The sequence below is a fragment of the Ovis aries genome, chromosome 1, assembly GCF_016772045.2.
Source record: "Ovis aries strain OAR_USU_Benz2616 breed Rambouillet chromosome 1, ARS-UI_Ramb_v3.0, whole genome shotgun sequence".
Lineage (NCBI taxonomy): Eukaryota > Metazoa > Chordata > Mammalia > Artiodactyla > Bovidae > Ovis > Ovis aries.
In genome coordinates this window covers 66495952-66521797 of record NC_056054.1, presented here as the reverse complement: position 1 = coordinate 66521797, position 25846 = coordinate 66495952, and the positions used below count along the sequence as shown (strand labels likewise).

At 38.9% G+C, this 25846-nt stretch overlaps 1 protein-coding gene across 1 annotated transcript; it reads left to right on the top strand.

The window, feature by feature from the left end:
- Positions 1-1469: 1469 nt before the first annotated feature.
- Positions 1470-25846, top strand: LOC101120617 (guanylate-binding protein 6-like). The gene is made up of 10 exons (XM_015092086.4): positions 1470-1699; positions 3506-3633; positions 4288-4397; positions 4581-4777; positions 13323-13568; positions 14316-14596; positions 15437-15649; positions 19277-19379; positions 19709-19902; positions 20910-25846. Exons 1-10 carry the CDS (start codon positions 1510-1512, stop codon positions 21129-21131), a joined length of 1884 nt encoding a protein of 627 aa, XP_014947572.2. The 5' UTR covers positions 1470-1509; the 3' UTR covers positions 21132-25846.

Here is a 25846-nt window from a genome sequence, read left to right as displayed (position 1 = left end):
GCTCCCTAGAGGCTGGGGGATAAAGCTGAAAGTTTTAACTCTCCAATAAGAAGGGCAGCTCCCCTGGCAACCAGCCTCCTTTCTCTGATTATACAGGGGATTTCCACAATCATTTCATTGATATAAACTGTTGTGGTTGATAGAAGCTTTTTGATGAATAACAAAACTGTTCTTTCCTCCTTATCCCTCTATAGCTATTTCACGTACTGGGGGAAAAGGCCAAAGATATAACAAAGATACTTCCATCACTCCCATCACTTGGGAAATTACAAGGGATTTAGGAGCTATCTGTCAGGAACAGGGATAAAGGCCAAATAAATATTTCTTATTATAAATCACAATGCCGCATACCAATATTTTCTGGTCACAAAGGTCTGCAGGTTAGCCTTTCTTCACCTTTCTCAGCCAATTCTCTCTGCTGCTCCCTACCTGAGATCCAAATTAGTAGAAGGAGACACCAGTCCTTTAGGAAGCTCATCATGGATTAGAAGATTGTTAATAGTCTGCTCTGCTCCATTTAATTTGAAGAAGGAAATTGGAAACTGGAATGCTTTCTTAGATGGTCTCTTTGAAGTTCTTATTTTTAATCTCTGGCCCCAGGCTTTTGTCTCTCTGAATTTTCTACTGCTCCTTTCCAACTGAAAATTAAATTATGCTTCTACATATTCCTTCCCAACCCTTGGCCGAGATCCATGTGAAGTAGTACAGAGACTAGGATTGGTAGCTCTCAGATAGGTTAGAATACTATAAATAAATTCTGTTCTCTTCTTTCTGGATAAAAGTTGTAAATGGGTTACTACCTCTCCCAGACAAAGGTTACACCTCATTGAGTAGTGTGTGGATCAAGGACAAGAGAAAATACCACATATTTTCCTACCATTTTAACACGGCTTTTTAAATTCAGGTACTTGTTTGGTTGCCTCAAACCTTTGAGTATTTAACAGAATAATTATATGGTTGTTCTAGGTGACATTTTTGTTGTTTATGATGTCTCTTTTGGGAAACAAGAGCCTAGAGTTTGTTAGTCTTCGTTTTGTTCAGTTGTCTTAAGTTTTCACTCCAGGCTCTATGACTTACTGCATTAAACTTTGTGAGACACATGTATCTCATTTTCAAAGTGGAGATAATACTTTGTAACTTGTAGGTTCTCATAAGTATCAATGTAGTTGGGTATATAAGGTATGTGTCAGTGGGCTTGGGATACTGTGGGCCCTCAATGCATGGTAACAATTACGGGTATCTTATTATTATGATAGTAGTGAAAATATGGAGAGTGATAATACTTTGTTTCATTACCAACATCATCAGAGATTTGGGGAAATGATGGAAGAACCCTCTGTAATATGCTAATTTAGGTTACATTTTGTCTCACAGAAAGTACAGTAGTTTCACCCACTCCTAAATAATGGGTACTTTGGATACCTCAGAGTCACAGAATAACTTTGTAATCTTATTTCTACTAGAAGCTGGAAGCTTCTACTGGAAGCTCTCCCAGGTTGTCAAGTTACCATGGCATCTGGACCCAACATGATGGATCCCATCTGCCTGGTAGAAAACAAAAATGCACAGTTTTCAGTGAATCAGAAAGCTCTACAGATTCTTGAGAACATTTCTCAGCCAGTGGTGGTGGTGGCCATTGTAGGACTGTATCGTACCGGCAAATCCTACTTGATGAACCGTCTTGCAGGACAGAACCGTGGTGAGTGTTGTACTACATCAAGAGCCAGTAACTTGAATCCAGGTATATCACGCTTCTTAATTTTCTTACCTGATCATGTGCAGGGAGAACCAAATTCCTCTCAATAAACCAAACTTCCAGCTATAATTCTCACCACTGAATCAGTACCTTACTAAAATCTGTTGTTATATTCTTTGCTTTATTCCTGTTAAGGAAAATCTCTCCTACGAAAGAGATGGGCATACCAGACCACGTGACCTGCCTCTTGAGAAACCTCTATGCAGGTCAGGAAGCAACAGTTAGAAATGGACATGGAACAACAGACTGGTTCCAAATAGGAAAAGGAGTATGTCAAGGCTGTATATTGTCACCGTGCTTATTTATCTTATATGCAGAGTACATCATGAGAAATGCCGAGCTGGATGAAGCACAAGCTGGAATCAAGATTCCCGGGAGAAATATCAATAACCTCAGATATGCAGATGACATCACCCTTATGGCAGAAAGTGAAGAACTAAAGAGCTTCTCGATGAAAGTGAAAGAGGAGAGTGAAAAAGTTGGCTTAAAGCTCAACATTCAGAAAATGTAGATCATGGCATCTGGTCCCATCACTTCATGGCGGATATATGGGGAAACTGTGGAAACAGTGGCTGACTTTATTTTTCTGGGCTCCAAAATCACTTCAGATGGTGATTGCAGCCATGAAATTAAAAGATGCTTACTCTTTGAAAGGAAAGTTATGACCAGTCTAGACATCATATTAAAAACCAGAGACATTATTTTGCCAACAAAGGTCCATCTAGTCAAGGCTATGGTTTTTCCTGTGGTCATGTACAGATGTAAGAGTTGGACTATAAAGAAAGCTGAGCACTGAAGAATTAATGCTTTTGAACTGTGGTGTTGGAGAAGTCTCTTAAGAGTCCCTTGGACTGCAATGAGATCCACCCAGCCCATCCTAAAGAAGATCAGTCCTGTGTGTTCATTGGAAGGACTGATGTTGAGGCTAAAACTCCAATACTTTAGCCACCTGATGCGAAGAGCTGACTCATTGGAAAATACCCTGATGTTGGGAAAGTTTGAGGGCAGGAAGAGAAGGGGAAGACAGAGGATGAGATGGCTGGATGGCATCATTGACTCGATGGACGTGGGTTTGGGTGGACTCCGGGAGTTTGTGATGGACAGGGAGGCCTGGCATGCTGCAGTTCAGGGGTCGCAAAGAGTCCAACATGACTGAGCGATTGAACTGAACTGAATGTCAAAAATCCTACCTTCTCAGACCTCCTCAAGCACTATTTCCTGCAATTGTGTCTCCTCTGTCTCAAAAACACATTTTATTTTTCTACGGACTATTACCATTAACATGAGAAAATGTTTGAATATCTGTCTTAAAAAGCCCTTACTGGATTTCACATGATATTATGGCTAGCATCCCTGTCCCTCATTAAAAAAATTTTTTTTCGGGCAAAAAATATTCTTAGTTTTTTTCCACGTTTCCCCTTCCTATGTCTTTCATCAATTCAATTCTCTTGGGCTTTGAGTCTCATCATTGTTTCAAAGTATTCTTGTTGCAGTTATCAGGGACCTGTGTTGTGTCTGATTCATGGATATCTGTTTGTCTCCATCTTGAGCCATTGCTTGGCATCATTCTCATTATTAATATTCCTTCTTTCTAGGAACAGAAGACATAAAAATTAGAACGTTATTGAAACAGAAAGTACCATCTTGTGTGCTGGGATACCCATATTCTAACAATTTGGACTTTGTAGCTGCTTGGTTGTTTGGACGACCTGCTGTCACTGAATGTTGCTTTCTTCCCTCCCCTTGCAGGTTTCCCTCTGGGTTCCACAGTGCAGTCTAAAACCAAGGGCATCTGGATGTGGTGTGTGCCTCACCCTTCCAAATCAGACCATATCCTGGTCCTTCTGGACACTGAGGGCCTGGGGGATGTGGAAAAGGTAAGACAGATTTATTCCCTGTGACAGATCCATTATTTTTACTATAATGGCTATTGGTTTCACTGCTTAGATTCACTACTAATATGTAAGATATTTGAATATATTATTATCTTTGTTGTATTTGTTTTTAAATATTTGTAAATACCATGAGACAATAATCTTGGGTATATCCATTATCATTTATATTTGCTCCCTATGTCTAAGAAAAATGTGTAACATTTAGTAACAGTTTTCATAAATATTCATTTTAACTGCATCTATTCTGAGCATTCAGCTGTGACCACAAAGTATACATTTTGTGGTTTACTTTTTTGTTAAATGAGCATGTGGTGTCATGTAGTATTGAAAAATGAATTGATTAAGAGGCATTCTAGTTTTCTTTTTTTAATCCTTATTATCTATTTCATCCCACTCAGAAAAAAAGGGACACTTGGAGGAATATATTATCTGAATTTTTATTGATGAGGGAACAGAGATCACAAAAAATGTCAGTATAATTGCCCAAGTTTTTCCTTTAATTCTGTTTTCAAGGTTTTTTTCTATCTACAACACTATATTAATTATCTGAAATAACAAATAAAGGATATTAAACAAATAACTGAGTCAGTTTTTGAAGAGAAGACTGCCAAGTGCTTGCTTTCATATGTTTTCCAGGGTGACTCTAAGAACGACTCATGGATCTTTGCCCTGGCTGTGCTTTTGAGCAGCACTTTAGTCTACAACAGCATGAACACCATCAACAATGATGCCTTGGAGAAATTGCAGTATCCTGGTTTTACTGAGAAATTGATGAGAATGGAGACCAAACCAGATTCCCCTTCCCTGTGGTTGAATTGCCTTTGTTTCCAAGGAGAGGGGACACAGGTCAAAAGAGAGAGCTTACAATTTTTTATGAGAAAAATGTGAGAATTTGCATATTCATTTTATTTTCCTTAACCAAGTGCTAGTTATGTGACAGAGCTCACAGAACTCATCAGGGCCAAGTCCTCACCAAAAATGGATGGAGTAAGAGATTCCGTAGAGTTTGTGAGTTTTTTTCCAGACGTTATCTGGACTGTACGGGATTTCACCCTGGAGCTTAAATTAAATGGTGACCCTATCACAGAAGATGAGTACCTGGAGAATGCCTTGAAGCTGATTAAAGGTATCAGAAAATGGCTTGAGTGGTAGATGGTCCTAAAGAGGGTAAAGCTATGAAACACTGCCCACCATCTCTGTGATAGCATCTGTATTTGAGACTAGGTCAAGACTCATAGAAATGGTGCCTGGGAACTAGGTTGTTACTCCTTGATAAGTTCTAGCAACTAGAGTTGTTAACTGAAGTAAAAGTGAAAGTGAAGTCGCTCAGTCGTGTCCGACTCTTTGCGACCCCAGGGACTGCAGCCTGTCAGGCTTCTCCATCCATGGCGTTTTCCAGGCAAGAGTGTTGGAGTGGATTGCCATTTCCTTCTCCAGTCACTGAAGAATAAGGTTTAAGTCAAACGAAATTATTCAGAACTATGTATATTTGCTTGTTTTATTTTTTAGATTTTGCATATAAGTGATATCTTATAGCATTTGTCTTTCTTTGTCTGACTTATTTCACTGGCATAATATTCTCTAGGTCTATCCATGTTCCTGCAAAGATTTTTGTTCTCTATAATGGCCAAGTATTATTCCATAGATTGCTTCAGTATCTTGGCTATTGTTTAATAGTGCTGCTGTGAACATTAGAGGGAATGCACCTTTTCAAATTAGTGGGGTTTTTTCCCCACACTTTATATCCAGGCATGGAATTACTGAATTATATGGAAGTTTTATTTTTAGTTTTTGAAAACTTCCACATTGTTTTCTATGGTGGCTGTACCAATTTACATTCCTACAAGAGTGTTTGCCCCTTCATGGATCACAGCCATGTCATGGTGAAGGGGCTTGCATAACTCAATGAAGCTATGAGTCATGCCATGCAAGGCCACCTAAATGGATGAGTCATAGTAGAAAGTTCTGATAAAACCTGGTTCACCAGAGAAGGGAATGGCAAACTACTCCAGTGTTCTTGCCTCAAGAATGCCATGAACAATATGAAAAGGCAAAAGATATGACACCAGAAGATGATCCCTCCAGGTGAGAAGGTTTCCAACACGCTACTGGAGATGAGCATAGAAATAGTTCCAGAAAGAATGAAGAGGCTGGGCCAAAGCAGAAAAGATGGTCAGTTGTAGATGTGTCTGTTGGTAAAAGTAAAGTCTGATGCTATAAAGAACAAAGTCAAATAGGAACTGGAATGTTGGGTCTGAGAGTCAAGGTAAATTGCACATGGTCAAGCAGAAGATGGCAAGAATGAACATTGACATTTTAGGAATCAGTAAACTAAAATTGATGGGAATGGATGAATTTAATTCAGATGACCTTTATATCTACTACAGTTGGCAAGGATCCCTTAGAAGAAATGGAATAGCCCTCACAGACCATGAAAAGTCCATAATGCAGTAGCTGGGTGAATCTCAAAAATGACAGAATGATCTTGGTTTGTTTCCAAGACAAATGATTCAACATCATAGTAATTCAAATCTGTGCCCTAACCACAAATGCTGAAGAAGCTGAAGTTGAACAGTTCTATGAAGACCTACAAGACCTTCTAGAACTAACAATTAAAAAAGATGTCTCTTTCATCATAGGGGACTGGAACGCAAAAGTAGGAAGTCAAGAGATACCTGGAGTAACAAGCAAGTTTGGCCTTGGAGTACAAAATGAAGTAGAGCAAAGGCTAACAGAGTTTTGTCAATAGAAAACACTTGTCATAGCAAACACCCTCTTCCAACAACATAAGAGACAATTCTACATGTGGACATCACTGGATGGTTAATTTCAAAATCAAATTGATTTTATTCTTTGCAGCCAAAAATGGAGAAGCTCTATACAGTCAGCAAAAACAAAACTTGGAGCTGACTGTGGCTCAGATCATGAACTCTTTATTGCAAAATTCAGGCTTAAATTGAAGAAAGTAGAAAAAATTCAGACTTCCCTGGTAGCTCAGCTGTTAAAGAATCTGCCTGTAATGCAGGAGACCTGGGTTTGATCTCTGGGTTAGGAAGACCCCTGGAGGAGGGAATTGGCAACCCACTCTAGTATTCTAGGCTGGAGAATCCCCATGGACAGAGGAGCCTGGCAGGCTAGAATCCATGGGGTCACAAAGAGTCAGACACAACTGAGTGACTAAGCACAGCACAGAAAAAACTGTGAGGCCGTTCAGGTATGACCTAAATCAAATCCCTTATGATTATACAGTGGAGGTGGTGAGTAGATTCAAGGGATCTGATCTTGTAGACAAAGTGCATGAAGAACTATGGAACAGAGGTTGCTGCTGCTGCTAAGTCGCTTCAGTCGTGTCCGACTCTGTGCAACCCCATAGACGGCAACCCATGAGGCTCCCCCATCCCTGGGATTCTCCAGGCAAGAACATTGGAGTGGGTTGCCATTTCCTTCCCCAATGCATGAAAGTGGATAGTGAAAGTGAAGTTGCTCAGTCGTGTCCGACTCTTAGCGAGCCCATGGACCGCGGCCCACCAGGCTCCTCCATCCATGGGATTTTCCAGGCAAGAGTGCTGGAGTGGGGTGCCATTGTTAGTAACAGTATGTAGAAGACAGTGGCCATAACCATTCCAAAGAAAATGAAATCAAGAAGGCAAAGTGGTTGTCTGAGGAGGCTTTACAAATAGCTGAGAAAAGAGAAGTGGAAGGCAAAGGAGAAAGGGAAAGATATACCCAATTGAATGTAGAGTTCCAAAGAAAAGCAAAGAGAAAGAAAAAAATGTTCTTCAGTGAACAATGAAAAAAAAAATAGAGAAAAACAATAGAGTGGGAAAGACTAGCGATCTCGTCAAGAAACCTGGAGATATCAGAGGAAACTTTCATGCAAGGATGGGCATGCTAAAGGATCGAAATGGTAAGGAACAAACAGAAGCAGAAGATATTAAGAAGATGTGGCAAGAGTACACAGAAAAACCAGACCAAAAAAGGGTTTTAATGACCCAGATAACCACGATGGTATGAAAATTCATCTAGAGCCAGACATCCTGGAATGTGAAGTCAAGTGGGCTTTGAAAGTGAAAGTGTTAGTCACTCAGTTCAGTTCAGTTCAGTCGCTCAGTCGTGTCCGACTCTTTGCGACCCCATGAATCGCAGCATGCCAGGCCTCCCTGTCCATTACCATCTCCCGGAGTTCACTCAGACTCACATCCATCGAGTCCGTGATGCCATCCAGGCATCTCATCCTCTGTCATCCCCTTCTCATCCTGCCCCCAATCCCTCCCAGCATCAGAGTCTTTTCCAATGAGTCAACTCTTCGCATGAGGTGGCCAAAGTACTGGAGTTTCAGCTTTAGCATCATTCTTTCCAAAGAAATCCCAGGGTTGATCTCCTCCAGAATGGACTGGTTGGATCTCCTTGCAGTCCAAGGGACTCTCAAGAGTCTTCTCCAACACCACAGTTCAAAAGCATCAATTCTTCAGCTCTCAGCCTTCTTCACAGTCCAACTCTCACATCCATATGTGACCACAGGAAAAACCATAGCCTTGACGAGACGGACCTTAGTCAACAAAGTAATGTCTCTGCTTTTGAATATGCTATCTAAGTTAGTCATGTCCAACTGTTTGCAACCCCATGAACTATATTCCCGGCTTTTCTGTCCATGGTATTCTCCAGGCAGGAATGCTGTAGTGAGTTGCCATTTTCTTCTCCAGCAGATCTTCCCGACCCAGGGATTGAACCCAGGTCTCCTGCACTTCAGGTGGTTTCTTTACTAGTTGAGCAACCAGGGGAGATAGTGGGCTTTAGGAAGCATTGATAGAAACAAAGCTAATGGAGATGATGGAATTTAGCTGAGCAACTTAAAATCCTAGAAGATGATGCTGTTAAAGTGCTGCACTCAATATGTCAAGTTTGGAAAACTCAGCAAGGAACACAGGACTGGAGAAAGTGTTTTCATCCAATCCCAAACAAGGACAATACCAAAGAATGTCTGAACTACCATAAAATTGTGTTCACTTCACATGCTAGCAAGGTAATTTGCAAAATCCTTCAAGTTAGGCTTCAGCAGTATGTAAACAGAGAAATTTCAGATGTACAAGCTGGATTTAGAAAAGGCAGAGGAACCAGAGATTAAATTGCCAACATTTGCTGGAAATTCCAGAAAAGCAAGGGAATTCCAGAAAAACATCTACTTGTGCTTCACTGAGTATGCTAAAGCCTTTGATTGTGTGGATCACAACAAACTGCGGAAAATCCTTAGGTTTGGGAATACCTTACCTCCCTCCTGAGAAACCTGTATACAGGTGAAGAAGCAACAGCTCAAACCAGACATGGAACAACAGGCTGGTTCCAAATTGGGAAAGGAGTACATCACGGCTGTGTATTACTACCTTGCTTATTTAACTTCTACACAGGGTACATCAGGTGAAATGCCAGGCTGGATGAATCACAAGCTGGCATCAAGATTGCTGGGAGAAATGTCAACAACTTCAGATATGCAAATAATACCACTCTAATGGCAGAAAGTGAAGAGCCTCTTAATGAGCATGAGAAAAGAAAGTGGAAAAAGCTGGCTTAAAACTCAGCATTCAATGAATTAAGATCATGGAATCTAGACCCATCACTTTATGGCAAATAGAAGGGGAAAAGTGGAAGCAGTGACAGATTTTATTTTCTTGGGCTCCAAAATTACTGTGGATGGTGACTGCAGCCATGAAATTAAAAGATGCTTGCTCCTCAGAAGGAAAGCTATGTCAAGTCTAGACAGTATACTAAAAAGCAGAGATATCACTTTGCCAGCAAAGGTACATATTGTCAAAGCTACGTTTTTTTCCAGTAGTCATGTATGGATGTGAAAGCTGAACCATAAAGAAGGCTGTGCACCAAAGAATTGATGGCTTTTGAACTGTGGTGTTGGAGAAGACTCTTGAGAGTACCCTGGACTGCAAGGTAACCAAATGAGTCAATCTTAAAGGAAACTAAGCCTAAATATTCATTCGAAAGACTGAAAGCTGAAGTTCCAATACTTTGGCCACTAATGTGAAAAGCTGACTCACTGGAAAAGACCCTGATGCTGGGAAAGAATAAGGGCAGGAGGAGAAGGGTGTGACAGAGGATAAGATGGTTGGATGGCATCACTGATTCAATGGTCATGAGTTTGAGCAAACTCTGGGAGATAGTGAAGGACAGGGAAGCCTGGCATGCTGCAGTCCATAGGATCACAAAGAGTCAGACATGACTTCGGGACAGAACAACAACAAGAGTGTTTGAGTACTCCTTTTCTTCACATCCTCATCAGTATTTATTATTAATATATGTAGACTGTTTTTGGTTTGTAGCTCTCTAATAGTTATCATTGTTGAGCATCTTTCCTTGTATCTGTTGGCTCTGTATATCTAGTTTGGAAAAATGTCTATATAAGTCCTCTGCCCATGTTTGATAGGATAGAAGAGTGATTCAAAAATAATATAGCTACTATTTACATCAAAGAGTGTTTTGCTTATGCTTTTTTCTAAGAGTTTTATGCTTTTAGTTATTATTTTTAGGTCTTTAATTCATTTTGAGTTTCTTTTTATATATGGTGTGAGGAAATGGACTGATGTCATTTTTTTATATGTAGCTGTCCAGTTTCCTACAACTGCTTATTGAAAAGACTCTTTTTTCCAGTGCGCAATCTCACCTCCTTTGTACATTAGTTAACTGTAGGTGCGTGAGTTTATTTCTGGACTCCTTCTATTCCCCTGATCTGTGCGTCTGTTTTTGTGCTTTGCTGTTTTGATGACTATATCTTTGTATACAGTCTGAAATTTGGGAGGGTCCTACCTCAGACTTGTTCTTTCTCAAAGTTGCTTTAGCAATTCAAGATCATTTGTGATTCCATTTGAATTTTAGGGTTATTTGTTTTAGTTCTGTGAAAAAGTGTTCTGGGTATTTTAATAGGAATTGCAGTAACTCTGTAGATTGTTTTGGCTAGTATGGCTATTTTCACAATATTATGTTTTTCAATCCAAGAGCACAATATAGCTTTTCATTGATTTCTGTCACCTTAAAATTCCTTCATGTATATAGGAAAACAGAATAAGACTCACAGATATAGAAAAAAAATAGTGGGGGAGGTAAAGAGGAAGGGGAAAGATGGAAGGATGATTTTCAGATATACAAGCTACTACACATAAAATAGGTAAGCAATAAGTTTATATTGTATAGCACAGGTTATACCGAGTATCTTGTGATAACTTCTAAAAGAGTATAATCTTCAAAAATACTGAAATGCTTTACACTTGTATTTAATATAATATTGTAAATCAACTATACTTGGATTTAAAAAAAGAAAAATTTGATGCAAGTATAAAGTGTTTTGAACTATATGTTTTCAAATATTCTAGATGGTTGTGAAATTCAGATATAAATGTACTTATCTTAAAGTATAGATAAGCTAGAGCTTCACATAAAATTATTAGAAAAATAATGAGGCTTAAGTGAATTATCTAACTATACTTATCTTGGAATTAGAGTAAAAATTACTCAAAACTAAGTTACACTTAAGGTAAACTGTACCTTAACATCCAGATACAATAAGTGTTAAAACTCTTAAAAAACCAGACACTTGTGTTCCTTATTATGCTTATCACTTTTTGTGACAATGAAACAATGAACTGTTAATATTATTATAAGGCACAATATCACAATGAAGAACATATTTCCCTTAGTTTGTACTCTTCTGAAAGACAGGTGTAACTTTCTGGAGATTGGATAGTTGTATAATCTACAAAAAGTGACTTTACACCCTGAATACACCCAGGATTCAATTTCAGTCTACTTGTTCAGTCCCTCAGTCATATCCAACTCTTTGTGACCCCAAAGACTGCAGCAAGCCAGGCCTCCCTGTCCTTCACCTTCTCTGGGAGTTTGCTCAAATTCATGTCCATTGAGTTGGTGATTCAATCTAACCATCTTATCCTCTGTTATCTCCTTCTCCTCCTGAATTCAATCTTTCCCAGCATCAGGGTCTTTTCCAGTGAGTTGGCTCTTTGCATCAGGTGGCCAAAGTATTGGAGCTTCAGCTTCAGCATCAGTCCTTCCAGTGACTATTTAGAGTTGATTTCCTTTAGGATTGACTGATTTGATTTGACTGCTGTCCAAGTGACTCTCAAGAGTCTTCTCCAGCACCATAATTTGAAGCCATCAATTCTTTGATTCTGAGCCTTATTTATCATCCAGCTCTCATATCTGTACATGACTACTGGAAAGACCATAGCTTTGACTATATGGACCTTTGTTGGTAAAGTAATGTCTGCTTTTTAATATGCAGTCTAGGTTTGGCATAGCTTTTCTTCTAAGGAGCAAGCATCTTTTAATTTCATGGCTGCAGTCACCATTTTCAGTAGTTTGGCGCCCAAGAAAATAGTCTGTCACTGTTTCCATTGTTTCCCCATCTATTTGCCATGAAGTGATAGGACTGGATGCCATAATCTTAGTTTTCTGAATGTTGAATTTTAAGCTAGCTTTTTCACTCTCCTCTTTCACCTTCATCAAGAGGCTCTTTAGTTTCTCTTCACATTCTGCCATAAGGGTGGTGTCATCTGCATCTGAAGTTGCTGATATTTCTCCCAGCAATCTTGATTCCAGCTTGTGCTTCATCCAGCCTAGCATTTCACATGATGTACTCTGCATAGTTAAATAAGCAGGGTGACAATATGCAGCCTTGATGTACTCCTTTCCCAATTTTGAACCAGTGTGTTATTCCACATCCAACTGTTGCTTCCTCACCTGCATACATACTTTTTCATGATTTCTTATAACACTCAGGTCTTTCATTTTACTTTCCTCATAATATCATTATTTTTATTCTAACAGATTTATTCACCATAATTAGTTTGGGTTAATAAATTATTTTAATGAATTACATTTAGGTTGGTGACTATTTGGGAAAACCAATGTGTTTATGGAGTAGTCATGAATTCTTCAAATTACATTTAAGTCACATTTAGTATTCAGAGTTTCTACTGAAAAATAGCTAATCTTATTAGTAGTGTGTGAATTTTGACTGCATCTGTCAATGAAGTTTTTATGTCCTATTTTAACTGTTACTCCACTATCTTTGTTTGTAGCTCGTCTTCATCATGTTCCTACAGTTTACTTCCAACATTGGTTGGACTCTATCTGAACTGGACATTTGATCATTCATTAAATTCATTAAATTTGATAAATATCCAATAAAGCAGGCAGGCTTTCTCTGTGGCTTAGGGGTAAAGAATCCACCTGCAATGCAGGAGAGGTACAGGAGACACGGGTTCAATCCCTGGGTCAGAAAGACCCTCTGGGTAGAATACTGGCAACCCACTCTAGTATTGTTACCTGGTGGGTTCCACGGTCAGAGGAGTAAGGCAGGCTATAGTCCACGGAGCCGCAGAGTCAGACATGACTGAGTGACTGAGCACACACGTAAAGTGGGCAGTATATTTGGTTCTGTGGATGCAAAACACATTTACCTGAGACAAATATTTCCTAAAGTTTCTCTCCAGAGATGTCATTCATATGAGTTAAATTTGGGTGAGTGCATTAAAAACGTTCTATGAGCAGAGAAGACTCCAAAAATTAAAAATCCCCAGTCATTAATATTTCTAGCTGACTTATTTGAATACTGTGCTTATTGTATTTCTGTTTTCTCTCTTCCTCAGGTTCAAATCCCAATGTTAAAAAGTCCAACGTACCCAAGGAGTGTATAAGGCATTTTTTCCCAAAGCGGAAGTGCTTTGTCTTTGACCGGCCAGTAAATGATAAGCAACTCCTAGCCCATATTGATGAAGTTTTAGAAAGTCAACTGGATCCTAAATTCAAGGAACAATTGAATACTTTCTGTTCATATATCTTTACCCATGCAAGAACCAAGATCCTCAGGGAAGGGGTGAAGGTCACTGGGAAGCGTGAGTCTACTTTTCCAAAATCATATTTCTTTGTGGCCTGATATAAATCAAACATTCACTTATACGTTCTTCAGTAGTTTCATTTTATAAAGAAGTATGTAATTCTACATTTTCATACTCCAGAGATAAGTATGTATGTGTTTCAGAAATTATCTGTCATCATGGGATTCGTAAATTCCTTTCTAAAATCACTTGTAACGGATACCTGGGGTTCCTACATTTAAAAAGATCCGCACCATTGATGACAAAAGTCAATAAATGATCAAATACTTCTCAGGGGAAGTCTTATACTGCAAGTGTTCTTCTCAAGGAGACTACTTAGAAGTGAGTTTAAACCAGTCCAAAATAAATATTAGTTTCTGACTCCCTGAAAATCCATCAAAAGGTTAGGAGTTAGGAACAAATATTATTTAAATTATTCTACTAATCCATTTACCTGTGTAGTCAGTATTGTTCTCTTAATTTGTGCTATTATGAAACAATTTTTCTGAGACACCTCCAATTGTGTTGGATGAAGGTAGGTATTTGACATTTTCTTAAAGTTAGGGCTCAAATAAAAGAAATAGTAAATGTAAAAATGAAAGTGATGAGAGTAGAAGTTGAGATGTGTGAGTGTGTGTGTGTGTGTGTGTGTGTGTGTGTGTGTGTGTGTGTGTGTGGTTTTAGAACCGTAATTTCAAAACCTTGGTGAATTTGAAAACATTGAGTGAAAAATTGATATGTTTTCATGTTTCCTATTTTATTCAGGTCTGGGGACTCTGGTTGTGACCTATGTAGATGCCATCAACAGTGGAGGAATTCCTTGTTTGGAGAATGCAGTGACAACTCTGGCCCAGCTGGAGAACTCAGCAGCCATGCAGAAGGCAGCTGACCACTACAGTGAGCAGATGGCCCAGCGACTGAACCTCCCTACAGACACGCTCCAGGAGCTGCTGGAGGTGCACGCAGCCTGTGAGAGGGAAGCCATTGTAGTATTCATGAAGCAATCTTTCAAGGATGAAAATCAGGACTTCCAGAAGAAGCTCCTGGTACTGTGTTTAGCATTTGTTCTTTCCAATTCATGCCCTTCTGGAATGATGTCTGGAATTGTATATATTCATCCTGCAGTGTATCTCCTATTCAGGATAAAGTTGCCCAGATTCTCATGAGAGAGAGAATCCTAAAGGACCATATGTCCTTTTTCTTTGAACCTTGGGGAATTGTTCAATATCCAACAGATCTGTCAAGCATTCATTTCTCCTTTAGTGAATTGTGGCATTATTTCAAAACTCTCCTAACTCAGTCCTGAGATGGTTGCTCTTGATTTCCCTGGGCAGACTCTCTCAACAAAGATTGTTCTTTATATTTACTTTCTTTTTTATTTGTCTTATTGCTTTTGTTGAAGATAGAACCACAGGATGCTAGAGTTACTAGTAATAAAAAAGAAACAAAGTGAAAGTCGCACAGTTGTCTCCAACTCTTTGCAATCCCATGGACTGTAGCCTGCCCTGCTCCTCTGTCCATGGTTTTCCCCAGGCAAGACTACTGGAGTGGGTTGCCATTTCCTTCTCTAGGGGATCTTCCCGACACAGGTATCAAACCCAGGTCTTCTGCATGCAGGCAGATTCTTTACCAACTTGAGCCACTAGGGAAGAGATAATTCAAAAGAGGGATTTTACAAAAGAAGAAACTGAATTTCTGAGAGATTAAGAAACTTCTGTATAGTCTTACAGAGGTTTCAGAGTTGGGAGAAAATCTCTATATTTTGGGTACATTGCTTGTGTTGCTCCACTAGAATGGTTTTCTAGACCAATCCTTCTATTAGATTTCTTGAAAATTTATCTCCTCTGTTCCATGCTTCTGGTGACATCTCTACATTTACCCTGTAGGAAATGATAAAGGATAAGAAGGAAGGTTTTTTGCAACAGAATGAAGAGGCATCTGCTAAATACTGCCAGACTAAACTTGATCAAATTTCGAAGACCCTAAAGGAAAGTATTTCAGCAGGGAGTTTCTCTGTTCCTGGAGGGCACAAACTCTACAGGAAAGCAATGGAAAGGTTACAGTGTGACTATTTCCATGTGCCCAGGAAAGGAGTGAAGGTGAGGAACAAGGGGAGCATGGGGAGCCTACAAAATAGAGTCCAGGGCATCTCCTGAAAATCTGAGAGCAAAACACCATGTGTGGGTAATGAGAGAGCATGGGGATATCATGACAGCTCAGGGCCTTGTTGTTGTGCAGTCGCTCAGTCATGTCTGAATCTGCGACACTGTAGACTGCAGCACACCAGGCTTCCCTGTCTTTCACCATCTCTGGGAGTTTGTTCAAATTCCTGTCCATTGAGTCGGTGATGCCATCCAACCATTTCATCCTCTGTCATCCCCTTCTCCTCCTGTCTTCAATTGTTCTCAGCATTAGGGTCTTTTCTACTGAGTAGGCTTTTCACATCAGGGAGCCAAATTATTGGAGCTTTGGCTTCAGCATCAGTCCTTCCAGTGAATATTTAGGGTTGATTTCCCTTAGGATTGACTGATTTTATTTGATTGCTGTCCAAGGGACTCTCAAAAGTCTTCTCCAGAACTGTAGTTTGAAGGCCTCAATTCTTTGGTGCTCAGCCATTTTTATTGTCCAACTCTCACATCCATACATGACTACTAGAAAAACCATAGCTTTGGCTATACAGACATTTGTCAGCAATGTCTCTGTTTTTTAATATGCTATCTAGGTTTGTCATTGCTTTTCTTCCAAGGAGCAAGTGTCATTAAAATCATGGCTGAAGTCACCATCTGCAGTGATTTTGGAGACCAAGAAAATAAAGTCTGTCACTGTTTCTATTGTTTCCCCATCTATTTGCCATGAAGTGATGGGACTGGATCCCCTGATCTTAGTGTTTTGAATGTTGAGTTTTTAGCCAACTTTTTCACTTTCCTCTTTCACCTTCATCAAGATGTTTTTAAAATTCTTCTTCACATTCTGCCATAAAAGGGTGGTGTCATCTGCATATCTGAGGTTATTGATATTTCTCCCTGAAATCTTGATTCCAGCTTGTTTTTCAGCCAGGCAGGTATTTTGCATGATGTACTCTGCATAGAAGTTAAATAAGCAGGGTGATAAAGTACAGTCTTGATGTACTCCTTTCCCAGTTTTGAACCTGTCTATTGTTTCATGTCCAGTTCTAACTGTTGCTTCTTGACCTGCATACAGGTTTCACAGGAGGCAGGTAAGGTATCTGGTATTCCCATCTCTTTAAGAATTTTCCACAGTTTCTTGTGACCCACATAGTCAAAAGCTTTAGCATAGTCAATGAAGAGAAGTAGATGTTTTTCTAGAATTCTCTTGATTATTCTGTAATCCAACACATGTCAGCAATTTGATCTCTGGTTCCTCTGCCTTTTCTAAATCTAGCTTGAAAACCTGAACGTTCTTGGTTTGCATATTGTTGAAACTTAGCTTGAAGGAGTTTGAACATGACCTTGCTAGCATGTGAAATGAGTGCAATTGCATGGTACTTTGAATGTTCTTTGGCATTTCCCTTCTTTGGAATTGTAATGAAAACTAGCCTTTTCCAGTCCTGTGGCCACGCTGAGTTTTCCAAATTAGCTGGCATTCTGAGTGCAGCACTTTCACAGCATCACATTTTCAGATTCCACTAGCTTTGTTTGTAGAGATGCTTCCTGAGGTCTACTTAACCTCACACTCCAGGATGTCTGGCTCTAGATGAGTGATCATACCATCATGGTTTTCTGGTTCATTAAGATCTTTTTTGTATAGTTCGTCTGTGTATTCTTGCCACCTCTTCTTAATATCTTCTGTTAGGTCCTTACCATTTCTGTCCTTAATTGTACCTATCTTTGCATGAAATGTTCCCTTGGTATCTCTCATTTTCTTGAAGAAATCTCTAGTCTTTCCCATTCTATTGTTTTCCTCTATTTCTTTGCATTGTTCACTTAAAAAGGCTTTCTTTTCTCTCCTTGCTGTTCTCTGAAACTCTGCATTCAGATGGATATATCTTTCCTTTTCTCCTTTGCCTTTGGCTTAATTTCTCTTGTTTTCTCAGCTCTTTGTAAGGCTTCCTCAGACAACCATTTTGCCTCTTTGCATTTCTTCTTCTTGGGGATGGTTTGGATCACCACCTCCTGTACAATGTCACAATCCTCCGTCCATAGTTCAGGCACTCTCTCAGATCTAATCCTTTGAATCTGTTTGTAACTTCCACTATAATCATAAGGGATTTGATTTAGGTCATTTCTGAATGGTCTATTGGTTTTCCCTACTTTCTTCAATTGAAGTTTAAATTTTGCAATAAGGAGTTCATGATCTGAGCCACAGTCAGCTCCCAGTCTTGTTTTTACTGACTGTACAGAGCTTTTCCATCTTTGGCTACAAAGAATATAATCAATCTGATTTCACTATTGACCATCTGGTAGTGTTGGTCCATGTGCAGAGTTTTCTTTTGTGTTGTTTGAAAAGGGTATTTGCCATGAACCTTGCATTCCCTTGACAAAATTCTGTTAGCCTTTGTCCTGTTTCATTTTGTATTTCAAGGCCAAATTTGCCTGTTACTCTAGGTATCTCTTGACTTCCTACTTTTGCAATCCAGTCCCCTATGATGAAAAGGATATCTTCTTTTGGTGTTAGTTCTAGACAGTCTTGTAGGTCTTCATAGAACCGTTCAATTTAAGCTTCTTTGGCATTATTGTTTGGGGACACAGATTTGGATTATTGTGGTATTGAATGGTTTGCCTTGGAAACAAACTCATATCATTCTGTTGTTTTTGAGATTTCACCTAAGTACTACATTTTGGACTCTTGTTTACTATGAGGGCTACTCCATTACTACATGCTATTTATTCTCAAGGAGAAATGTCCATTCCCCAAAAATGAGTATCAATTTCTAATATCCATCAGAGAGAGAACAGAAGTCATTCATTTTCTTTATCCAATAACATGACATTTAATGTGCCACATGCTGAGGATTTATGATGCAAAGTCAAAATCCTTATACTCAAGGCTGATCAAAGTGGACAGAAGTCAAATAAATAGGCCCTCAAATATGGAAAGATAACACTTATGAACCTGTGATCTTGGGCTGCACTGGTAGTGATAATAAACATAATAATAATACAAAGAATATATATAAGACTGTTATTGCCTATAGGCAAAATGTTAAGCTTTTTCTCTGAAAATTTAAACTTAATCCTCCTAAAGTTGTTCTGAAGCATCTAGTCTTATTATCCACATTTTCTATATGCAAACTAGGAAGCACAAACTGCCTAAATAAGTTGCCTAAGGTTACACACTAGCAAGTAGCAGGAGACAACAGCAGCATGAATTAGAATCTGACAATCATGTTGGACATATGGTTTAGGAAAATTTCCTGGAAAAGAAGGGAGATATAAGTTGAAATATTTGTGCATGTTGTTTAGGTTGAGATGTTATCCCAAGGGAAGAGCCCCAGGTAAACATGCAAATACATGAGATTGTGAGTTTATACAACTGCAATAAATTCTGACTGCTTGATACCGGGGGCAGATGAAAGAAAATACCTGGGCGGGGGACTGAAAGGAGCCATGCAGAGTCTCTGGTGACACTCAGAAGCTTGAGTGCTTTGTAAGAGGCTCCTGGAACATTTTAAGCAGAAAGTGAAAATGACACAGAAGGACTCATTTGTACAGAACAAGTCTCCTTGGTAGGAATCTAAAGTGCTTTGGTTCTTCTTAATTCCTTAGACAAACGAGGTCCTCGAGAACTTCCTGCAGTCTCAGGTGGCAATCGAGAAATCCATCCTGCAGTCAGATAAAGCCCTCACTGACGCGGCAAAGGCCATAGCAGGTATGGGGCTCATATCTTAGCAGGGTGGGGATGTTCATTCAATGCCCTTTGACAGATCAAATAAAGATCTTTCCAAAATAATGAGCTTCCACTTCTTCTGTGGAATACACACTGCTAAATCTGAAAATAACAGAGTTGTGGTTGGACATCAGGCAGATGGTCAAGGCCTTTCCCATCATATTCTCAAACCTGCTCCTGATGTGTGGCACCAGGTGAATTCTGAGATTTCCCACTCTCTTTTCAAATTTGATTTGGTTTCTAATCTCAAGAAAGTAGAGTTTGAGTCTAATCTGTTACTTGCTTTTCTTTCTAAAACCTTTGGTGGGCAGAGGAGCGAGCCAGGAAGGAGGCAGCTGAGAGGGAATGCGAATTGCTAAGACAGAAACAATATGAGCAGCAACAGCAGATGGAAGCTCAAGACAGAAGTCTCAGGGAAAACATAGCCCAGCTGAGAAGAAAGCTGGAGAGAGAAAGAGAAAACTTTGAGAAAGAGCAGGAAAGGCTACTGGAACACAGGCTGAAGGTAAGTCTGGCATGGCCTCACTAGTCCTGACAGACCCTGAGCTGACACATCAGGAAGGAATGGGTGAAAGTTAAAGCAAGAAAAAAAAAAAAAAACACTACTGGCATTACCACTTTTGCTTTAATCAAGGTTTTGAATCCTGGCTTTTCAAAAGACCTTTGAATTTTGCTCCACACTGAGACCCTGGAGAGGCTATGGTGACTTTGGTCCCTCTAAGTACTTAAAAAAATATAAATATCATCTCCCAGGTTTTAGGTGCTATGTATTTGTGATTCTAGGATGATCTCATGGAGCTCACATTATTCAGGATTTCATGGATTATCAAACAACAGTTCCATCCAGATGTTTTTAATATTAGCAACAACTTGGTACTTTGCTAAGATAACTGTCAATGATCAGGAACCTTACAAGTACAAAGACTCTAATTTGGATCTATGTTGACCTAAAACTATCAGATATGTTCAGACATAAAAATGCGGGGAGGTTACATCTTCTAAACTTGCTGTAGTTGCCTCCAGGTGTGAATAGCTTGCCTGCATTACTACATAGCTTGTGTGGGAGGTGTGTTTCTTTCCCATCTAGACATGTTCATGTGCAATTTCTTGATCAGCTAATAAGTTCCCATATTTCCACAATATAAGTGACCATGCCATCCCAAATGAAACTGATAATTTGTGCAAGCGGACTTATAGTTCTCTCCTAACCCAGAGTTTTTGCTGGAACATATAAATGCATTTGTCCTCATGCTTGACTTAGCAGCCAGGCATGACCCTAATGGTGTGTGAACATTAGTAAGGTTAGGAACTATTCTTCCTCTCACTATCCAGGTCTAACTCAGAAGATATTCTCTGCCACAAACACTATCCTTTGATAATCTAATATGAGAGAATAATCATATGTGTCAAATAGAGACAATTTAACAAAGTTCTTAAATACAAAGTCTGACTCATGAAAAAATGCTTTTTCAAAAGTTTGCGATTTCCTCTCCCCACCTTCCTTTGTTTTAGGCTCAAAATGATCTGCTTACTGAAGGATTTAGTAGAAAAGCTGAGGAAATGAAAGCAGAGATAAAACATCTAAGAAACATAATTGAGAAGAGTAAAAAGGATAAAGCTTCTTGGATTTCAGAGACTCTGGATGGACTTGCCACTGAAGCAACTGCAATTCTGTCTCTTCCTGCTAAAGTAATTGGTTGGGGTCTGAAGGGCTTGAGCTCACTGTGTAAATAGGATTAGCTTTTACTTAAGTATATCACAGAATGTGGATATATGCTCTCCCCTAATTTCGGCATGCATGTTTTTTAGTTTCATTTTGAAAGCTTTTAAGCATAAAAAGTGCCTACTAGATGGACGTGAGTCTGAGTGAGCTCCGGGAGATGGTGATGAACAGGGAGATCTGGCGTGCTGCGATTCATGGGGTCGCAAAGAGTCGGACACGACTGAGCGACTGAACTGAACTGACCTGAGATGAAATTACTGCCTGACATACTTAAGATAGACTAAATGTTGGTTTTGTTGTTGTTCAGTTGCTCACTCATATTTGACTCTTTGCAACCTCATGGACTACAGCACATCAGACTTCCCTGTCCTTCACTATCTTTCAGAGTTTGCTCAAACTCATGCCTATTGAGTCAATGATGCTATCAACTGTCTCATCGTCTGTTGCCCCATTCTCCTCCTTTTGGAGCTTCAGCTTCAGCATCAGTCCTTCCAATGAATATTTAGGGTTTATTTGCTTTAGGATTGACTCATTTGATCTTGCTCTCCAAGGGACTCTCAAGAGTCTTCTCCAGCCCCATAGTTCAAAAGCATCAATCTTCAGTGCTCAGCCTTCTCTATCGTCCAATTCTTACAATACATGACTACTGGAAAAACCATAGCTTTGACTATATAGACCTTTATCAGCAAAGTGATATCTCTGCTTTTTAATATGATGTCCATGTCTGTCAACCTTTCTACCAAGAAGCGTCTTAATTTCATGGCAGCAGTCACGATCTGCAATGATTTTGGAGACCAAGAAAATAAAGTCTGTCACTGTTTCCATCGTTTCCCCATCTATTTGGCATTAAGTAATAGGACTGGATGCCATGATCTCAATTTTTTGAAAGTTCAGTTTTAAGCCAGTTTTTTACTTTCCTTTTTCACTTTCATCAAGAGGCCCTTTAGTTCCTTTAGTTTGCTTTCTGCCATCAGGGTGGTGTCATCTATGTATCTGAGGTTATTGATATTTCTCCTTGCTATCTTGATTCCAGCTTGTGCTTCATCCAGCCTGGCATTTTGCATGATGTACTCTGCATAGAAGTTAAATAAGCAGGGTAATAATATACAGCTTTGACATACTCCTTTCCCAATACTGAACCAGTCTGTGGTTCCATGTCTGGTTCTAATCGCTGCTTCTTGACCTGCATAGTTTCACAGGAGGCAGGTAAGGTATCTGGTATTCCCATCTCTTTAAGAATTTTCCACAGTTTGTTGTGACCCACACAGTCAAAGGCTTTAGTGTAGTCAATGAAGCAGAAGTAGATGTTTTTCTGGAATTCTCTTGATTATTCTATGATCCAATACATGTTAGCAATTTGATCTCTGATTCCTCTGCCTTTTTAAGTCCAGCATGTACATGTGAAAACTCTCAGTTCAAGTACTGTTGAAGCCTAGCTTGAAGGATGTTGAGCATGATCTTGCTAGTGTGTGAAATGAGTGCAATTGAACATTGGCATTTCCCTTCTTTGCGATTGTAATGAAAACTAACCTTTTCCAGTCCTATGGCCACTCCTGAGTTTTCCAAATTTGTGGGTATTGAGTGCAGCACTTTAACAGCATCATCTTTTAAGAATTGAAATAGATCAGCTGGAAATTTCATCATCTCCACTAGCTTTGTTAATAATAATGCTTCTTATGGTCTACTTAACCTCCTGCTCCAGGATGTCTGGCTCTAGGTGAGTGATCATAGCATTGTGGTTATCTGAGTTATGCTGGTTTTATCAGTTAGTTTAAAAGGGGGAAAAAAAATAACTTTATACCAGGAGTTGGCAAACTTTGGCTTCTAGACAAAATGTGCACGGCTGCCTGTTTTTCTAAATAAAGTTTTATTGGTACACTACCACAGTCATTCATTTGCATACCATCTCTGGCTATTTTCATGCCACAACCACAGAGTTGAATTGTTTCCCAGAAACACTGCTTTACCCACAAAATCAAAATATTTCCTTTTGTGTCCTTAACAGAAATTTTGCCACCCACTGTTTTAGAAGGTAGAGACTAAATTTGCAATAGAGGTAAAAATTACCTTGAAAAAATGTGTCAAGAATGCCACTGAAAATCAAAAAAGAAAAATCATATAATTTAAACATATTAAAATCAATTCTCCTCTAATTTATTTGTAAATTTGATGTGCTGTGTAGTAAAAATATATTTTTGTAAAGAGAGGTAGGCTACTACTTTTCTACATATTTAAATAAAAGTGCTTAACATACTTTTAAAAATTGTCAGGATAATATAGAAGAAAAACAAAGAAGAGGAGCCATGTCTATTCCATATGAAAACCTTTCTAGGGCTGCTTTCATCAGACCAGTGCACTCTGGGTCCTAGTCATACAGACAAAGCTACAGAACAGTTTACATCATCTAGAGATAAATACTTCTAGAAACTAACTTAAAGGTTTTATTTCATATCAGCTGGAAATGTTGAATAAATTGTCTCAGACAACTTGAAAGCCACCTAGAAAAAAGGAGATTAGATATCATATTCATATATGTGGTAGTGGTGATGGTTTAGTTGCTAAGTCATGTCTGACTCCTTGTGAACCCATGGACTGTACATGGACTGTACAAGCTCCTCTGTACATGGGATTTTCTAGGCAAGAATACTGGAGTGGGTTGCCATGCCCTCCTCCAGGGCATCAGCCCCACCTAGGGATTGAACCTGAATCTCTTACACATCCTGCATTGGCAGGCAGATTCTTCACCACTGAGCCAGCTGGGATTCCCATATACATACATATACAATGGCAAAGTAAATTCCAGATTTCCTACATTGAAACATGAAGATTGAAATATAAAACTTGGAAATCACAAATAATTTTTTAAAATCTTAAAATGTGGTAGTCCTTTCTAAGCAAGACAAAAGTCCACAAGATCTAAGATATATACAAAAGTGCAGAAAACAGAAGTAAACCCTTTTTGTCAAGAAAACAAAGATCTCTGAAAATAAATTTTCCACTTTTATTATAGGAAAAGCTGGTTTATTTAAGCAGCATGAAAGAAATATATGAGTAGAAGTTCACAGGAAAGAAAGAAAACATAATCAAACTTATGATTAGTGAAATGAAACTAAAACTACCAGATATAAGCTTTCACTTTCAGACTGACAAAGGTCAAAAAATTTGGTAGCAAGTTTTGTTAGAAAGCAGTGGAAGGAAGGGCTGTCTCATATGGGAGTATAATGTATAATTTCTGTTGAGTATTTGTCTTAATATTTCTTACATTTTAATGTATTTATGTCTTAATAGAGCATGTTCACTTTTAGGAAAAGATGTGCACAATTACACACACACGCACCACACACAAATGAGATCCATTGTAGTATCACTTTTAATAAAAAGTGGTAATTAGTTTCCATGTATTTATTTTTGCTTTTCTTTTTATTATTCTAAGAGGTGGGTCAAAAAAAGTCTTGCAGAAATTTATGTTAAAGAGTGTTCTTCGTATATTTTCCTCTAAGAGTTTTATAGTTTCTGGCCTTACAGTCAGGTCTTTAATCCATTTTGAGGTTTTTTTTTCGTGTGTGTGTGTCTATGGGGTTAGAGAGTGAACTTTAGTAGAAATTTATTTTTTATTTGGAGGAAACTTTATTTATAATGTTGTGTTGATTTCTGCCGTACAAAAATAGAAATCAGCCATAATTATACATATATCACTTCCCTCTTAAGCCTCTGTCCCCTCCCCCAATCCTCATCCCACCCTCTTGGTCGTCATAGAGTGCCAGGCTGGGCCCACGTTATAGAGAAACTTTTCACCAGCTATCTATTTTACACATGGTGGTGCATTTATGTCTGTGCTACTTTCTCCGTTTGCCCCACTCTTTCCTTCCCCCATTGTGTCCACAAGTCCATTCTTTCCATCTGTGTCTCCACTCCTTCCCTGCAAACATGTTCATCAGTATGATTTTTCTAGATTCCATATATGTGTGTTAATATACTATATTTATTTTTTCTTTCTGAATTATTTCATTCTGTATAACAGGCTCCTGGGTTTATCCACCTCACTAGAACTGACTCAAATTCATTTCTATGGCTGAATAATATTCCATTGTATGTATTACCACATCTTCTTTATCCATTCATCTGTCAGACGACATCTAGTTGCTTCCATGTCCTAGCTATTGTATATGGTGCTTCTGTGAACATTGGAGTGCATGTGTCTTTTTCAATTATGGTTTGCTTAGGGTATATGTCCAAGAGTGGGATTGCTGGGTCATATGGTAGTTTTACTCCTAGTTTTTAAAGGAATCTCCATACTGTTCTCCACAGTGGCTGCATCAATTTACATTCCCACCAACAGTGTAGAAGGGTTCCTGTCCCTCCACATCCTCTCCAGCATTTATTGTTGGTAGATATTTTTATGATGGCCATTCTGACTGGTGTGAGATAATACCTCATTATAGTTTTGATTTGCATTTATATGATAATTAGTGATGTTCATCATCTTTTCACATGTTTATTGTCAATCTGTATGTCTTTGGAGAAATGTCCGTTTAGGTCTTCTGCCCATTTTATAATTGGGCTGTTTGTTTTCCTGATGTTAAGCTGTATGTGCTGCTTATACACTTTGGAAATTAATCCTTTGTCAGTTGTTTAATTTGCAATTATTTTTGCCCATTCTGAGGGTTGTCTTTTAATCTTGTTTATTGTTTCATTTGCTGAATAAAAGCTTTTAAGTTTAAGTAGG

Excerpts from the sequence above, each read along its gene's own strand:
- LOC101120617 (XM_015092086.4), top strand. The coding sequence starts at position 1,510 with ATGGCATCTGGACCCAACATGATGGATCCCATCTGCCTGGTAGAAAAC. Across the intron at positions 13,569-14,315 it reads GGTGAAGGTCACTGGGAAGC|GTCTGGGGACTCTGGTTGTG; the intron begins GTGAGTCTACTT and ends TATTTTATTCAG. Across the intron at positions 19,903-20,909 it reads TACTGGAACACAGGCTGAAG|GCTCAAAATGATCTGCTTAC; the intron begins GTAAGTCTGGCA and ends CCTTTGTTTTAG.